Raw genomic sequence first — 18,491 nt, forward strand, 5'->3', positions numbered from 1 at the left:
TAATGGCTGCACCAATCTACAGGGTTCCCTTTTCTCCACAGCCTCGCCAGCACTTGTTGTTTGTTGATTTATTGATGATAGCCATTGTGACCAGAGTTAAGTGGTCATAACTGATATTCTTAAACTAGATTCTGAAATAAAACCACCCTTTTTCAGAACAAAGAAAAGAGAAAATTTTGATAAAGCAAATCTCTACAATCTTCTTAGAAAGGAAAGGACTTAATGGACTCCTTGGCCAGGCCTCGTACCATTAGGGGAAAGGTTAATTTTGTAATTCACATTGATCATTTTGAATTGTAGTTCCAAGCTCCTGCTTTTCTCAAAAAATTGAGTTTCTAGGTACTAAAGCTTACATTTGCCCAGAGGACGATGGCTTCTATACACCTATGTGGAGTAGGACATGAGCTATGTCAATTTTAAATACACAAGGGATAAAAGAGAGTAAGCTGGCAGGCAGGTCCTTTCTGCCTGCTCGCTAACTGGCAGACCCAGCAGATGAATCATGTTGTGCTGTACCTTGGTGCTCCAGCTGTTGTGTTTGTGTGAAAATGCATTGTCCTTGATACTCGGGAAGTCACAAGGGCCAAGTGATCTAATTTATGGTCCCATCTGAGCAGTGCCCTCCTCTCGGCTCCTTACAGCTTTTCTCTCCCATCCAGCTATTTGTTAAATTCAGGGATATCTCATTTTCACTTTTTGAAACTGGTCGCTCCTAAACGCAGCACCCCAGCTGGAATTTGAGATGTGGGGCAGAGAGAAGGTGCCAGTGAGTGGGTCTTACAATGTGGGCATCACAGTGGCTTCCTTACACCCTATTGAGTAGCTCCCTGCTAAGTCCGCTTATGACTTATTTTTGTTTTAAGTCATTTATTTTTGTTTAAATAAGTCGTATGATTTAGTTTTAGTTGTATTCTTTTCTATACACGATACGCTAATAGACTCACAGGCATGATAAGAGCTTGAACAAGGACAGACTGATGAACAGGCAAGATAAGATGGCACAAGTTGGATTAATTATACTTGTTCATTTTGTACTATTAGAAATAATATATAGTATTCATTTATTTTATCTCATCATCAGCATCTAAAAATGTTAGTTTGCCAAAATTCCCATTTGTAGTTAACCAGAGTAAATTTTATTCTGTTCCTTTTTTCAAAACAGTCCTTTGTTTGGAAACTCTTTAAATTAGTGGTACTAAGCAGTGTGTCTTCAGCTTGTGGTCATGTGGAAGTGATTTTTTTTTTTCTCTTATCGAAGGCTATTGAGATTTGGGCACTTTTTTTTCCCCAAGTCATAATGGATTGGAGGTGGTGCACCCCTAAGTTTTAGCACCCAGCACAGGGCCAGATACAATTAGACTGAATGCTGGTACCAGTTCTCCCTTGGGAAGGAGAACAATCAAGGCACCTGAGTGGGAAGCTCTGCCTTCGAAGAACCTTTGGGCCCCGCTAGCTCATCCCTTTACTTCTTAGACAAGAAGCCATAGCCCAGTGAAGGAGGGATCTGAGGCCACGGGGACCTGACTGGAATTCCAGGGGTCTTTCTGACTCCAGAGTTTATGCATTCTTCTCTCCCTAGGCAGCCTCCTGAGCCTCAGTTTCCCTGACAGCAAAATGAATAAATTGAACTAGATCACCTCTGAGGCCCCTTCCATTTCAAAAATTCTTTAGGTCATTCTTCTTCATTTAGACCATGAAAGTCTCCATTGACCATATCCCTGTTTATATTTAGCTTGGTGCACCTGCTTTGAAAGGAGAGACTTTGCAAAATAACGTCTCTTCCTGAAATTTGAAGTTTCAAAAAAAAGAATAAAGAAGAGTTCTACAATGAAAGCTAGAATGTGATGCCAATAGCACAACAAATACAAATGATATTCTTTAAAAATTCCCAACCATACGATTTAATTTTATATTTCTTTTTTTCTATTTAAAAGAAAAATAACACAAGCTCGAAAAGCAGTAAATATGTAAAGGGAAAATTTGTCAACTGATATTGGAAGATCTGACCTAGGTCACACATAAATCTCTCAGACAAGAGCCGCAGGGCAAGCCATAATTTCAGAGAGTAAAAGAGAAAATGAAAGCTATAGCTGGTGTCTTCTCTATGTTACGTAGGTGGATTCATTTTAGTTTTCTGATTGTGCTTCTGAGTATAATATAAAAGGGCTGGTAGCCAAGTCGGTTTTACCACTGTATGTAAAAAGTACCTCCACAGAGCTAGAAGCATAACATGAGACTTCCAAAGTTGCTTTTTCTCACCAGAGTCATTGACTAAATAGTTGAAGCCCCACAAGCAAACTTTTGCTTGGCAATGTCTTTTCCAGGATCATTTTCCAAAATCATGTTCTAGGAGCTTTTCTAATTGCCAACTCTATGGTCCTTGTAAGGAAATAGGTGATAAATGTTACTGCAGTGATACCACAAGACCTAACTGATACGTAAGCCTGCCTGTTATGAGGTCATTCCTCCCTGTTTAAACACATAAGGGTCTGTCTTACATCACTGTCCCTTCTTGGTGTAGCTTAAAATCTTGGATCTAAGGACTAAAAAAGAAAAAAATCTATACCCAGAAGAGAGAAGATGTTCATCTAATTAATATATCAAAATGCCAGAGACTGATTAGCAAAGTGTGTGACTGGAGCAATTATTGTTCTGTTCATCGTCCCAGAGTACTAGTTAGACATAGAAAACTCAACACAGCCAAATGTACAAACAGGAATGTGGACTTGGACAAGTTGGTTATAAATAGCATTTCATGTGTTGCAAGGTACAAGCAGTACATCAGCCCTAATAATATTATCGTGTCCCTCTGAACTCGGCTTTCACAGCTAAGCATTTGGAAGGCAAACCCAGAATAAAGGGAGGCATTCACAAGGCTAACATTTTATACTGAGTACCTTTAGTACCACGTTTAATGTGCCATAAAACTAGGGGTTTCACTTTTTCATGAACTGTGTGCAAAAGCAGGGCTGCGACTGGAGGTCGAGTTCGTTTGGATCTGTTTTATGGTTGCTGCGCCTGTATAGTAATGTGATCTTGAAAAAGGTAAACAACAAAGAATTTAGCAGTGAAAAATATGCCTAATATAAATACAGTCGAGTACATGGCAGTTCAGAATTTGAAAAATATGACTGTGGCATTAAATTTTCTGGTGGAATTAACAGAGGAGCAGAACATAGCCTTTAAGGCAATATATCTGAGGCAGAGAAAGGAGATCATACATCTAACTCTGTGGTCTATGTGGCATTCATATAAAGAAAAGCACAGTAGCTTTATTTAATTGAGAAAATGAATCAATTACAATGATGTTGCATCATCAGATTCTTGGGAAATAGAAGATATAAGTCACCATGTTGTGTAACAGTGTTAAAAAGTAATTGAGTATCTTAAGCATTTTGAATCAATTTCAGGTACTGGCACTGCTACCTTAATACAAAATTTATGAAGATGATTTCATATAATATGTTGCTATCAAAACTGTGTAATAAAACCTGGTAACAGCGTCCCCCTTTGAAAACCTGGGCAAAACAGTATAGTTACAAGATCATAAAAAAAAGACTTTGATATTGGTGTTTCTCCCTTTCTTGTAGTAAACAGCCAACGTTAAAATAGTACAATTTTAAGTTGTCTTAAACCATGCGTTTATCCCACCATATAAGGCAAGGTGGAGACATTCTCTAAGATCTCACTCAGTTCATAAGGAAATGTTCCCCCCATCAGTTCCTTTGGTACACATCACTCATGTTACTGGGGACAATGTCTCGCAGCCCATTGCTGAATTCATTTTGAAACATCTCACTTAGAATGTCTGCTGTGTGTTTTCCTCAGAGAATGTTGTAATCTGTGACTGTTGGAAATTTGTGAAAAACATTCTCTTTAATGTCAAAAATGGATTTCTAATTCTTTGTTCATTACAGGTAACTCTCCTGTTGAAATAGATGTATCTTAATAAGAATGCAGGGGAGGGGGGGATGTGGAGTATCCATGTACACTAAAAAATATATAAAAGCAAAGGTATCTCATTGGAAAAGTTACCTGGGCTTTTTAAGATTTTTTTAAAGGTGGTATGGCTTGTTACTAAAATCCTTAACCACTTCAGGGTGGCAGTTAACAGCTCTGTCTTCCTTTGTAATGTAACTCGTTACCTGTAGAGCCTTATCCAAAAGTCCTTATTGACTAGAGAACAAGGAGCAGTCACTTAGGACATTAAGTGGGAACTATCAAAGTGGGCTAAGAAACAGCCAGTCAGCCTGGGACAAGGTTTCAAGGAGTGGCATTTGCGGAGGGGGTGATGGGGAGCCCAGAGCAGCAATGAGTGGGTGCCATGTGCAGCTGCAATAATACATGGAGAAGCACTTTTAAACACTCAAGCACTAGGCAGAAGGGTCTGCGGAGCAGCTATATGGATGCAAAAGAAATGCAAAAACATAGCTTCTGCCCTTGAGACGCTTACAGTCTAGTTGAGAAGAACCCGCATGCCAAAAGTGATCATTTATCAACTTTAGCATGCCCAATATGTATGCAAATCTAATTGTTTTTAAGTAATGCTATGACTTTGGGCAGATCCAGTGCAGATGCTGGAGAGAAAGGAGCCTTGAAGAAGCCACTGCCTGTTCCTGGGGCCTTGGGGCTGCCCATCCTCTGGGAGGCCCCGCTTCCCATCACAGAATAGAGATGATCACTCCTGTCAACCACAGGGTGGTTGTGCAGGTCAAATGAGAATGTGTGAAAGAACCTTGCAAAAACACCAGTAAAAACATATAGGAGATTATTATTATTGGGTTGTCGGAAAAGTCATGACGCAATTTTGCAATGAAAAACATAGAAAAATACATCATGACTTTTCTGACAACCCAATATTTTCCCAATATTTTACCCACTGATTGGAGCTCAGGTATCCTGGTAACCCACTGACCCTTCAATCATCCTATTTGGTTCCTGAAATCTTCCTTCTTGGGAAATTTAGAACCTGGGACTCCATTTTCATTGAGTTTATAATAACTGTAGGCATTGCGGGGAGGGACATTGAAGTGTTTAATACTTTAATTACTAAGTGGATATTGTACTAATTTGGTGTCAAGTATTAGTAACTTTCTAAGAGAGATGATGGTTTATCGGTGTTAGATGTGTGAGCCCCTGGCTGTTCTAGAATGTTGATTAGGAACAAGCATTTCTCATTTCATTCTGCTTTTATCCCCTGAAAAACAGTGTAAAACTTGCCTGAATTTGATTTTCCCAGAGAGCATTGCTGCCCTGGAAATAGACTGAAGGAACTTTGGAAAAGGTGGAGTCTTCACCCCACTCCTGAGTTAGAGGCAAATACTTCAACCACATAATTAAAGTTTTCTTCACAAAATAGGGAATTGTGAGCAGACCCTGGCAGGAATCCAAAATTCTAATTTCTGACTATGATTTAATTTCAATTTTAAATAAATCGGTTTTTAATTTAAAAAGAGTGAGCTTCATAACATTAGCAATGATTGCAACATTAAGCCCAGTGTTCACAATCTAGCAATATAAAACATTATTTATATCTGAATCGTAAACAGCCTTTTGAAATGGATTATGGTTTTTCTCCCTATTCTAATACAACCTGGAGGGTACTAAAAAGTGTTGTGTGAAATTAACATTCTGCTGACTTTCGCCTATAAATGAGAAGCGAGCTATTAACATTTGTGTATTTTCATTATGTAAATTGTGTTAACACATGCCCACAAATTGCCACCAGCAATGCAATAATTTTCTCTCAGTGATCATAATGTGTCCAAGTGAGTCATTTTGATTATGACATGCTAATTACATATTGCCTTTTTTCAGATTCAGAAAAACCAGGGATCTTTAATGGTAAGCTTTATGAGTTCAGAAAAAAATTCACTTTTCTTTTTCCTGATGGCTGCTTCCTTTGCATGCTTGAATGCCTTGTTTTAAACTTAGCAAATTGCATTTTGAAGAAAATGCAAACCTTTAACTGCCTGTATTAGATTAGGTACCATTAGAAATAATAGAACATCCTGAGCATCCATGTTTTTATAAGAGTTTGCTGTTGTTGATTAATCTTGCTATATTTTATTGCATTAATGATTTTTCTTTCCACTCCACTGTAAAGATATTGCATAGAGGCTAATACTTTTCCCTCTCTTCTTTCCCGTTGCAGCCTCTCCAGCTTCTGCAGTGCATTGTTGATGAGGTGAGGCATCGTCTTATGTGCTTTCACTCCTAAAGTCATTCCTAATGGTGTGGAAAGCTTATATTTTGTTTCCTAATGAAGCACAATGCCCAACATCCTCAGAGCAAGTTGTGCTGCATGGCTCTGAGCTGTGTTACGTGAACTGGCCGTCCTGCATCCTGCTCTGAGCATCCCTGCCAAAACAGACTGTCCCACAGGCTGGTCCTCAGGGCTATCAGGACCCCTAAAGACAAAACACGATAATATTAATTTATCCTCTCCCTGGCCAGATGGGGATGGAGCCAGAAATTAAAGTGGTATTTTTTTTTCCATAACAGATATTTGAAGTCATTCAGTAAAAGCAAGGGTCAGAGTTGAACAGCAAACATAAGCTGAATAAAATCTGTCTTCCTTGCTTTATTTACCCAAAGCATGTCAGAGTGATAAAAATATTCGAAAGCTCTAGGTCAACAGTTCAGCTTCAATTTTCTAATTAGACATTTTCCCCAGAATACATCCCTAACTTCTTGTGCTTGTAACTAGCAGTCTCGCGTTTTCAGTCATTCTGCCTTTGATCATCCTTAGCCATTGAGCTCCTCTGTCCATTGTGCCTGCATGGAGGTAATCTGCCTGCATTTCTTTCTCGGTCAACTTTTTCTGCTTCTTATTCTGACTTTACATTCCTTTTTTCTGTACACAAGGCTCTCAATTAAGAAACATTAACATTTTCTTTAAAAACCCGAGTTTTTCTGAACTTGGGTTTGCCTAATAGCAATGTTTTGTTTTGTTTTACTTTAATTTTACAATATTTAAAACACTTGTAATGAAGGCAATAAATGACTCAGATAGGAAAGTTTGAAAGAAAAAAACAAATCGTAACTCATAATTATTCCTCTCAATTAAACATCTGTATAACTAGTTATGAGATTTGGGAGAAAAAATAAAGATCCTCCTAGGAAAAAAACAAACGCATACACATATCCCGATAATAGTAAGAATGGGGCTCTCACATCCTTAATGGTTGCATCAGTCAGTCCATATATCCCCTACAAACCATAAACCATGTTGGTGCTAAAATGAAGGCATCGTCCTGAAACAAATGGAGGCCCCATTATCTCAAATATCAGACAGGCCTCCTGGATCTAATAGCTCATCAATATTTTCTGTCATCTTAGATTCCAAAAGCATCCTATCCCTATCAGAGTCCTCCCAAATAAACTGATTTTGCCGAGGCCCTCCTCCAGGATTGGTTAGGGACGGGCCCGTGGGCCCTACTGTTCATGGTCTGCCCTGCTCCTGGGCATCAGAATGGTTGGGTACAGATATTCTTCACCAATAACGTATCTATTGCTAGAGAGCTAATGTGAAGGTTTTCTGGATCAAATGGATGTTTTCATGACTTATTTAAAGTAGCAGTGATTGATATTAAATTTAAAATATTTTACTTTCTTGATTTGGGCAAATTCCTAATACTCTTGAAATTGTCATAGGAGATGTGCTGTGAAGGAGGGAAGGGCTGTGTGATGAAGGCCCTATACCATGTCACTTAAATCGTATGTGTGTCTTTATAGCATTTCTTCCTCAGTTGAGAAAATAACTTAGACACCTATCCCCATTTACTCTTAACATATACTAAAATATCTTTTTTATAGAAACTTGGGGGATTCACAGTGCCTTTGCCAAAACAAACATAAATTGATCTTGGAACTGAGCTGCTGTTCAAGAATAAGAGTGTTGGGAAAGAACTGGCCAGGTGGACTGACTTAGGCAAGGTGCACCATACCTTCTAAGAAAGAAAGGACTGGTGGGGTCCTTTCATTACTGTGCTTGCCCCATGTTGATCAGATTTCTGATTGCTGTGAAACTGTGGCAAAGGGTAGTCCAAGGACTACCTGCATCAGATTTACCTAAGGCACTTCTTAAAAATGCAGATTTTACACCCAGATCACCAGATTAGACTTTCTAGGGGTGGAACCCAGGAATCTACATTTGTACTAGTTTCCCAGGTAACTCTTTGCATATTAAAGTGTGAGAACCTCTTCTGTAATGGATTTTTAGGGCTAAGACTGCCCTGTTAGCTCCCAGAGGAGATTAACTATCTTATCTTCATTTGCATCTGGCTTTTAGGGCTCCTATTCCTGAGTGAATATAACCAGCCAGGATTTGAACCATTTTACTCCTTGTGTAAGGGATATACTCCATTGAGAAATGGATATCCAATGATAATATATTGTGCCTGTTAGAGAAAAGTCAGATCAAAAAGTACCACCCCTAAGGGAGCCTAATCCAAACAAGATGGATGTATTCAGAGTCCTGTACAAAGTAGCCAAGTAAAGCCCAGTGTTAACGTACCTCATTATGATGTGGACGCGGCTTGACCTCATGGCATAGGCTGGCAAAACGTGAAGAAGCATTAAAACAAGACCAAGGGGACAAGAGCCAGCCCTCGAGTGGCTGGAGGTGAATGTCAGAGCCAGTCTGGGAGGTAGAATCCCAGGACAAAGCCAGAGTCAGACACCAGATGTCCAAATAGATGACACCAAAATTTAAACAGAGGCGTAAGAATCATGAACATGAAACTTGGACCACAGAGAAGGAGTTGGAAGGGTAGCAGAGATAACAGGAGAATCAAGCTCCAATCAGAAATCTGGGCAATCCAGTTTCATTTTGGTGGCTGGAGTTTCATCTGGCTTGGAGCTAGATCACTCAGCATATGAGCTCACTCAGCGTATGTCTTAAAGACACTGTCTGATGCCTCAGAGTTGCTTCTCTTAAAAGAACTTCTTACTTTAAAGCATTCAGGCTTTGATCAGGCACTCTCCAAGTCCCTGAATACCTATGTTGTGAAGTACTTTGGTTCATTGTAAGTGTGTGTGTGTGTGTGTGTGTGTGTGTGTGTGTGTGTGCGCGCGCGCGCGCGCGCGCGCGTGCAAGGGCATGCGCACCATGTTGCCCTAGCCATCTGAAATCTTTGGGGAATAAGGTGGCCCTAATTGTCTAGATAACTGAGATTTACTATTTTAAACTCTGACATCAGTGAGGAAATTTGCATTTTCAGAAAGAAATGTTTCTAAAATCTATTTGCTCTTGGCAGCCTGTTGACAGAGTGTAGTGAATATCATTTAACCTTTTCTTGATGAGGCTCAAGTCCTTGTTTTGAACATGGTACTGAACTAAACTTTGATATATTGATGCCCTCTAGGGCTATGGAATTATATGGGGCTTGCCTTGCTCTCGCATTGAATTTTACCAACCATTTTGCCTGTGTCTTTGATGTTGGCACCCAGTGATGTGCCTGGGCCTCTTGAGGTGTGTAGAGCTGTTTGCTCCCAGGCTAAATGACCCTACATGGTTGTGCAGCTCTGCTTCGTGTCTTTCCTGTGTTTCCTCTTATCATTGCCTCTGTTTTCTATGGTCACTCCTTGTTCTTTTCATTGACTACCTGCTGTCCCAGTGATCTGACCATCTGTTTTCAGTCTTTGCACTCCTAGCAAAACTAAAAGTGACAAGTGAAATAAAGTGGTATGTGTAAGGTCTGACATACTCATCTGAGAAGAAAGATAGTGCTTGAACCCCTCTTTAATGAAGTAAAGTGGGTGGGCTTGTGTTCATTCATTTAGCAGAAAGTTATCAAAAGAACCCACTATATGCTAGCTTAAGTTGAATGAGCCATGGTCAGGACAGCCTCCAAGCCTTGAGAGAACTGGGCTTCTCTCAAGGTTCTCTCAACCAGACAAGGGACCCAGGCCAACTGCAGACTAGGTCTGTGACTCAGGGTAGGAAGGCAGAAGTACTGTGCCAAATCCTGGGCTGACACAGAGACTCAGGAGGCTATGAAGCTATCAAACACTCTCCCTATTGTCTCGCCTAAGAGTATGGAGACTGAATGGACAACTGGGCAAGGAGCCAGGGAGCCAGTTTGGCTAGCAACGAAGGGCTGGCCCCACTGGCGATGTGGCAAGTGGACATACAGGAGTAATGCCTGAGTCACCAAGTTCCCCGACCGGTTGGAGCCAGTTGGTGGGGGCCATTAGTGGACTGAGGTGCTGGGAATTGCAATGACTAAAGTGGGGACTTCCCCCTTGACCTGCCCCCAAGTAGTCCATAGCCTTGGAAAAGATGTGGACACAGAAATGATTAATTATTCCTTTGTAGGGTGCATACTATACAACCCCTAGACAGGAGAGTTTGCTTTGCCAGGAGAGGGTTTGTTCTGAAAGTGTGCCCCTCAGGGAAGGTGACATTTAAGCTAAGTCTTAAAGGAGAGTAGAAGTTTGCCAGGGCAAGAAAGGAAAAAAATAAGCATCAGCTAGAAGGGCTTAAAACTTTCTTGTGAATCATTTTTTAGTTCACAAATGTGTTTTTGAATGTTCAGGCTGTCTAAAATATGACAACCAGGAAAATAGATTATTACTCTGAATATATATATATATATATATATATGTATGTATGTATGCACAAACTTTTAGTGGTCAGTAATGGCCTACAGTTGGGCCAGGTGTATAGACAAACAATGAGCTTGATTGGTTAAGATGCTAATTGAATAATTCTGAGTTATAGTGATTGTTCTTCCCTAATGAGGATAGAAAGGGAGAGGGTTTGGTGTTAGGAAAACATGACATAGCACATGGCAGAGCATCTAGGTGGATCTGCTGGATAGTTTACTCTTCTGCTTACTCTAAGAAAGCCTCCTGAGGAAGATGAACACAGAGCAAGGCTTTGATAGAGGACACTGACGTATGCAGAGTATGGAGACTGAATGGACAACTGGCCAAGAGCCAAGGGGTCCAGGAGGTAGAAAACAGAGGTAATTAATAACAGAAGGAAATTTGGGGAATTCACAAATATGTGGAAACAACACACTGCCATAGAACCAATGGGACAAAGAAAAAATCACAAGGGAAATTAGAAACTACTTTGAGATGAGCAAAAAATGAAAACACAGTACACCAAACCTTATGGGATACAGCGAAAACTGTGCTGAGAGGGAAATTTTTAGTTGTAAATGCCTACATTAAGAAGGAAGAAAGATCTCAAATAATAACCTAACCTTCTACCTTAAACGAGAAAAACAACAAACTAAAAGAATGCAGAAGGAAGGAAATAACAAAATGAGAGTGGAAATAAATGAAATAGAGACTAGAAAACAACAGAGAAAATCATTCAAACCAAAAAGTTCATTCCTTAAAAAAATCAGCAAAATTAACAAAGCTTTAGCTAGAGAGATAGAGAGAGAGAGAGAGAGAGAGAGCACTTAATGGCTAAAATCAGGAATGAAAGCAGGTACCTTCTATCAACCTTACAGAAATAAAAAAGGTTTAAAAGGAAATAATACTGTGAACAACTGTATGCCAACAAATTAGAAAACCTACATGAAATGGACAAATTCCTAGAAAACACAAACTACTAATACTGACTCAAGAAGAAATATAAAATCTGAGTAGACTTATAACAAGTACATATTTTTAAAAACTTCCCACAAAGGAAAGCCCAGGACCATATGGCTTCACAAGAGAATTCTACCAAATGTTTAAAGAAAATTTAACATCACTCCTTCTCAAACTCTTCCCAAAAAAAGAGAGAGGAGGAAACACTTTCTAACTTCTTCTATGAGGTCAGTATTACCTTGATACCAAAGCCAGACAGAGACGTCAAGAGAAAATAAAACCACAGTATAGGTGCAAAAATCCTCAAAAAATACCAGCAAAACCAAATCCAGCAATATATAAAAGACCAAGTAGAATTTATCCCACAAATGCTAGGTTGATTCAACATAACAAAAATTGGTGTAATACATCATATTAATAGAATAAAGGACAAAAATCCCCTGGTCATCTCAGTAGACACCGAAAAAGCATTTGACAAAATCCAACACCTTTTTATAATAAAAACACTCAACAAACTTGAAAGAGAAGGGACTTGCACAACCTGATAAAGGATATCTACCAAAAACCCATGGCTAGCACCACAGTTAATGGTAAAAGACTGAAAGTTTTCCCTCCGAGATCAGGAGCAAGAGAAGGATGTCTGCTCTCACCACTTCTGTCAACATTGTACTGTAGGTTCTACCCAGGGCAATTAGTCAAGAAAAAGAGGAAGATATAAAACTATATTTGCAGATGACATAAAATATATTTAAAAACCCCAGACAATCCACATTAAAAAAATTATTGGTTCAGTAAGATTGTAGGATATAAGATCATACAAAAGTCAGTTTTATTTCTATATACTAGTAATCTAAAATGAACAAAAGTGAAATTTTAAAAAAAGTTACAATAGCATTTTAAAAATAAAATACTTAGGAATAAATTTAACAAAAGAAGTGGAAAACTTGTACCGTGAAAATCAACAAAACATCATTAAAATAAATGAAAGACTTAAATAAATGAAAAGACATCCCACGTTCATGGAATGGAAGTCTTAATATAGTAAGATGGCAGTACTCCCTGACTTGATCTACAGATGTGGTGCAATCCCTGTCAAAATCAAAGCCCTAGTGGGCTTTTTTGCAGAAATGGTTGCGTTGATCTCAAAATTCATACGGAAATGAAAGTGAAATCAGAGTAACCAAAACAGTCTTGAAAAAAAAAAATAACGAAGTTGGAAGATTTAAATTTCCTGATTTCAAAACTCACTACATCATTACAGTAATCAAGATAGTATGGTACTGGCATTAAGGACAGATATATAGAATAGAATTGAGAGTCCAGAAATAAACCATATATCTATGGTCAATTGTTTTTCAAAGAGGATGCCAAGAGCAGTGGTGAAAGAATAGTCTTTTCAACAGATGATGCTGGGACAATTGGATATCCACATGCAAAAAAATGAATTTGGAACCCCTTTCTCACATCATACTTAAAAATTAACTCAAGGGCCGGCCGAGTGGCACATTGGTTAAGAGCTGGCTTGGGACACCAGAGGGCCACGGTTCGGATCCCACATATGAGGGCCAGTGACACTGCCCTCTACAGCTAAGATGCTGAACAACAGCTCAACCTGGAGCTGGGCTGCTGTGAGTCACCGGTGTTGGCGTAGGCTGCAGCCCCTGTGGCAGTGGGCTGCCATGGGCTACTGTGTGTAGCCAGCAGCCGCAGTGAGCAGCCGTCCAGAAGCCGGCGACTGATCTGCCTCGCCCGGGAAGAGCGCAATGATGGTGCCAACTTGGGCCAGTGAAGCAACGTGCTCCACAACTAGACTGAAGAACAAAAAGACAGCAACTTGTCTGTTCCCCTTCCCCCAATTCCCCAATAAAAATCTTTAAAAAAAAAAATTTAACTCAAAGTGGATCAAAGACCTACATATAAGAGCTAAAACTATGAAGCTCTTGAAAGGAAACAGGCGTAAACATCTGTGACCTTAGATTAGATAACAATTTGTTAGATATGACACCATCAAGATAGTGAAAACAATGCCAGGGTTCCAAGCCAATGGACAGGTAGAGCCATGGCAAACCACAGCTCTAAGAAGACCTTTGTACCCCAGTGTAGGGGAGATGTTGGCTTTTCCTATAAGGTCTGTAGCTGAGAAAGGAGGATTGGCAGGAATGCCACTGTAGAGATAAGGGGAAGATGATGACAAGGAAGTGGCCAGCTGAGGAATGGGCGAGAAGAGGAAGAAGGAAGGTGAGGGTGTTGCTGTGGGGCCTGGCCTTGGGTCCCCAGTGATGAGGAAAACAGTGGGTTTGCTTAAGATGCAAATAGACTCTCTTGGTCAAAAACATATTTAGTAGCCCTTCATTATAAAGGTCTATGCCTTCTGTGAGTTCTTATGCCTCTATTTCATCATAAAATGTAATGAAGACATCAGAGAGCCTTCACTATTTACTTATCTGCCTGACTGGTATATGCACATCATTACAGTGGTGCTAAAAAGAGTCATTATGAATGGGAGCAGTCATCCACCCCACCAAACACCTGAACTCCCAAGAGGCCTTACATAGACTCTTCACTTAGACACGGCTCCTCTGATGTTTTCTAGAAATGCCAGCAACCATGCCCAGTGCTGGTAGGAAGCAGTGCTTGATGCCAGCCCTTAACCTGGCAGCTCAGTGAGGAAGAGGGGGGTTAATCGCTCAGGAGCTGGGCAAACCAAGAGGCAGCTAACATCTCTGTTCTAGAAGCGGGTGACATGACGAAGGGAATGAGAAAACTGAGGACTGGGAAAGGGAGAAGAAAAAGCAGGGAGGAGGCTGCGTTGTGACCACATTATTAAAAAGCTTCTACGCTTTTCTGTCTGCTTTGTTTCTCATACCACCCCATCTCCACAGAATTATCTTTTTAAAAATACAGATCTCAGCCTAGTAAACCTTCCAGGGATCCCTGCTAAACTTCTTAGCATGGCATTTGAGACTTGCACCCATATTTTTTTCAGCCTCATTTTGGGTCAGTCATTCGTCTTCAAAGCTTTCCCACACTTTCACACCTGTGGTTGTGTCCCTCCCTCTGCTGGGAGCGCCCTTCTGCCCTTTTTCACTTTGTGAAAGCCTAAGCGTCCTCTAAGGCCCAGCTCAAACAGCATCTCCTTTTTGAAGCGATCTCTGTTACCTTCCCACCTCTTCCCATCCTACCACACTCCCACGGTGCTAGGAGGAATTCAGCATAGCATTGTTTACAAGGCTGTATTATAGTTTCTAGTCACACTGAATCAAATTCAGTTCGTGAGTTTGTCTCCCGCTAGATCGTGAAGTCACCCAGCACAGGGATTTATCCCAGCACCTGGCAGCAGTCATGGCCCAAGCAGGGTCTCAGTAAATGCTCCTTGTAGTAAATGAAAATATGGATTTTTCTGGCAGGGCTACTCCTACACAAAGTGGAATGTGGTCTAAGTTTGTCTCTTCTTCTACGGAGGCCTATCCTATTCAGCTGAAAAGGACCTCTAGCCTATAACACAGCAGCTAAGTACAGAGGCCATCGTAGAGAAACTCATTTGTTTTCTTTTTTCTTCCTTTGAAATTATTTTATTGAAATATAATTGACATAACTTGAATTTTATTCTTTTAAAGTACACACCTCAGTTCCAGGACATTCCCACCACCGCAGAAAGAAACCCAGCACCTGTTAACAGCCCTGATTCCTCTTTCCACGCTAATCTGTGACAACCACTAACTAATCTACTTTTTGTTCCTAATGATTTCCCTATTGTGTACATTTCATACAAATTGGAACACACGCTATCTGGCTTTTTGTGTTTGGTTTCTTTAATTTAACATGTTTTCAAGGTATGTCCATGTTGTAGCATTTATTAGTATTTCATTACTTTTAATGGCTGAATAATATTCCCTTGTTTAAATATACCACATTTTGTCTTTTCCTCAGTTGATGAATATTTGGGCTGTTTCCAGTTTGGGGCTATTATGAATAATGCTGCCATGAACCATTTGTGTACAAGACTTGATGTTGGATGTATGTTTTCGCCTCTCTTGGATATATACCTAGGAGTGGAATTGCTGGGTCATATGGACATTCTATGTTTAGCTCTTTGATGAACTTCCAAACTGTATTTTACAGCATTTGTAACCATGTTACATTCCTACCAGCAATTTACAAGAGTTCAAATTGCTTCACATTTTTTGTCAGCACTTGTTATTTTCTGTTTATTTAATTATAGCCATCTAATGGAAGTGAAGTAGTCTCTCATTGTGGTTTTGATTTGCATTTCCTTTATGATTAATGGTGTTGAGTCTGTTTTCATGTTTTTATTGGCCACTTAAATATCTTGTTCGGAGAAATATCTATTCACATCCATTGTCCATTTTTAAATGGGGTGGTTTGTCTTTTTATTACTGAGTTGTAAGAGTTCCTTTATATTCTGGATACTAGACTCTAAATTTTTCTCTTCTGTGGGTTTTTTATTCATTTTCTTGATAGTGTCCTTGATACACAAAAGATTTTTATTTTTTATTTTTTGGACTTTAAAACCATTCTAGTTTAATCAGAGGGTGGGAGGCCTAGATCTCCACCCTACCCCCACCCCACCCCCAGCAGCTATATAAAAACCCTTAACGTTCTATAGATTTTAGTGTGAAAAGCATTGATTATAGCCCAAATAATCATTCTGCAAACCTGTATTAATCCCAGAACTAGATGCTGGCAATAGGGAATGAATAAGATGCAGTTGCCACCACTACAGTTTCTCCCCTAGTCAAGAAGGCAGACTGTAAAAAGCTGTATATAAATAGATCACTTTAAACTAAACTGCAGGTGGTAGAAGTGGTGTGAGACCTGATGGCCTGAGCTCTCCGAGGAGCAACAGCAGCGATCATTTTAACCACTCACATAAACGGGCATTTGCGATAAGGTATTTCGTGATGTTGGTAACTTGTATGACTGAGGCATTGGAAACTTGGTAAGTTAATCCAAGTGGATACACAATAGTCTTGTCCTCCAGTGATATTGTTAACTAGCCCTGTGTCTCATAGTGTTGGGAATATATAATTGGAAGCCTGAAAACCGATATTCCTCTTTTGTATGAGGCAACCTTTAGAAATCGAATACCTCCTTTGAAAAGTTTAGTATGTTTAAATTAATGCAACTTGGCCAGTTTGAAGATTGAAAATAGGTTAGCATTAAGGCCACGATTCCTTTAGTAATTACTTTTTCTATTGGTAATAACTGTTTCTTTTAGAAATGACATTAACATTCTACCAAAACACAGCAGTAATCCAAAAGTTAATGTTCTGTTCATTTATAATTATATTTAATTCATATTTATGAGTTGTTGGGAGGGAGGAGAAAGAAAGAAGTGAGTTTTAAAAATGTAACGAAGAGACAAGTTAAAAAGCAAAATGTTTCCTGATAGTCTGAAGGATATACAAAGTCACTTAAAAGTGGGAAAAATTAATTTTTAAATACAGTTATACAAAATCAAATTTTATTAGCTATTGCTAAAAAAAAATGTGTATTTCCTAGTGACATTGAGTAAATCCAGTGGATAGCTTTTTCTCAATTTCTTTTTTTTTTTACTAAGCAAAATATTAGCATAAACATCCCTATAATTTTGATTTCAGTAAGTCAATTAAATTTGGGGGGTTTTTTTAAACAGGAAAAATTCTGCATCTTTAGGCAATCATTGAGCAAGTAGCTTTGTGTTTTCTTTGAATTGTCCACAAAGCCTGATGTATTATTAATGAATTAATTTCTTGGTGGTGGAGGCCTGTGAATAGCATTCTGTGAATGGGCAGTTGCCTGGTGGGGCCAGTTTTGGCTGCCGTCATTTAACATGTGTTGCTCTATTGTGAAGTCTTATCCAGCCGTAGGACAATGCTCATTTAATCCACCATGATGGGACCTACACACCCTGAGCCCAAGTTGGATGCCAGGGTCAGTTACCCAGCAGCTTGGGCTGGGGCACTGCTCTGCCTCACTGCCTAGTTGCTATAATCATTTTGCCTGCCGTTAATTTTCCCTAAACCAGGGGAAACGCGTCTGTGAGCAGTTCGAATGTTCTCAAAAGAGATTCCAAACTGGTCGGCTGGGGTGTTGCCTCCATTCCAGAATGGAGGCAGCATTCCAGGGAGCGTAAGTTCCTTCCTTCCTCCTGGAAATGGAAGCGTCTGGGCCCACGAGATCCCTGATGTTCTGAGGTCCAGAGTAGCAGATGGCATTATGATTTTCCAAATCCTGATGAACATTCAAACTGAACTTGTTCATTTCACAGTATGTAGTTCTGTTTTTTTCACTTCCTCTCCCTCCCGCCTGCCCGCCCGCCCGCCTGCGGCTATCACCTTCCCCGTCCTCTGCATGCATTTCACTGGTAACCTGCCAAAGAGCTGGGAGCTGAANGCCCGCCCGCCCTGTCTTCCTCTTTGTTCCTCTCACATTGACTAATTTTAAACTGATGCGATATCTCCTTTAGCCAGCCTTAAATCCCTTTCTCTCTGCTTATTGTACAGAGCCAGGTAGGGCGCAATTTCGCACATAACTTTCAGCCTTTGAGCTACAGCTGACGTAGCCTTGGAATTTGCTTATAAAAAATGTGTAAGCAAATCCCGCCAACACCCCTACACCATGCAGCCCCTGGAAGTTCTGTTTTTCCCCTTATCCGTAGCTTGCAGTGCAGGTAGCGAATGGCAGCAATTATTTTAACTAACAGTCGAGTGAACATTCAGGAGGACGTACAGTGTGGCAGTGTGGACGTGGGCTTTCGGGGACTTCTCAGAGTCTGACTTGATAGTGTTATGGCTTGTTGATTTTTGAGGACACGGACCTGCCAGGTTCCTGCCCTTAAACAGTATGTGGATGTAGTTCAGATGTTTCCGTGTTAACGCCTTACTTGTGAAAAGAGGGATGATTCCTTTCACTTAGGAACCTGTTAAGGGTTATTT

At 40.0% G+C, this 18,491-nt stretch overlaps 1 protein-coding gene across 3 annotated transcripts in view; it reads left to right on the top strand.

The window, feature by feature from the left end:
- Nucleotides 1-18,491, top strand: part of MAP2K5 (mitogen-activated protein kinase kinase 5) — a 249,102-nt gene that overhangs the window by 184,699 nt on the left and 45,912 nt on the right. For 2 of the 3 annotated variants that reach the window (XM_019647306.1, XM_019647305.1), the window contains 2 exons: nt 5,818-5,844; nt 6,155-6,187. The exons of the other annotated variant lie outside the window; for it this stretch is intronic. In XM_019647306.1, the coding sequence (XP_019502851.1) occupies nt 5,818-5,844; nt 6,155-6,187 (60 nt within the window). The remainder of the gene's footprint in view (nt 1-5,817; nt 5,845-6,154; nt 6,188-18,491) is intronic. 3 annotated transcript variants of the gene reach the window in all.

Source organism: Hipposideros armiger, unplaced genomic scaffold, assembly GCF_001890085.2.
Source record: "Hipposideros armiger isolate ML-2016 unplaced genomic scaffold, ASM189008v1 scaffold_110, whole genome shotgun sequence".
NCBI classification, from domain to species: domain Eukaryota; kingdom Metazoa; phylum Chordata; class Mammalia; order Chiroptera; family Hipposideridae; genus Hipposideros; species Hipposideros armiger.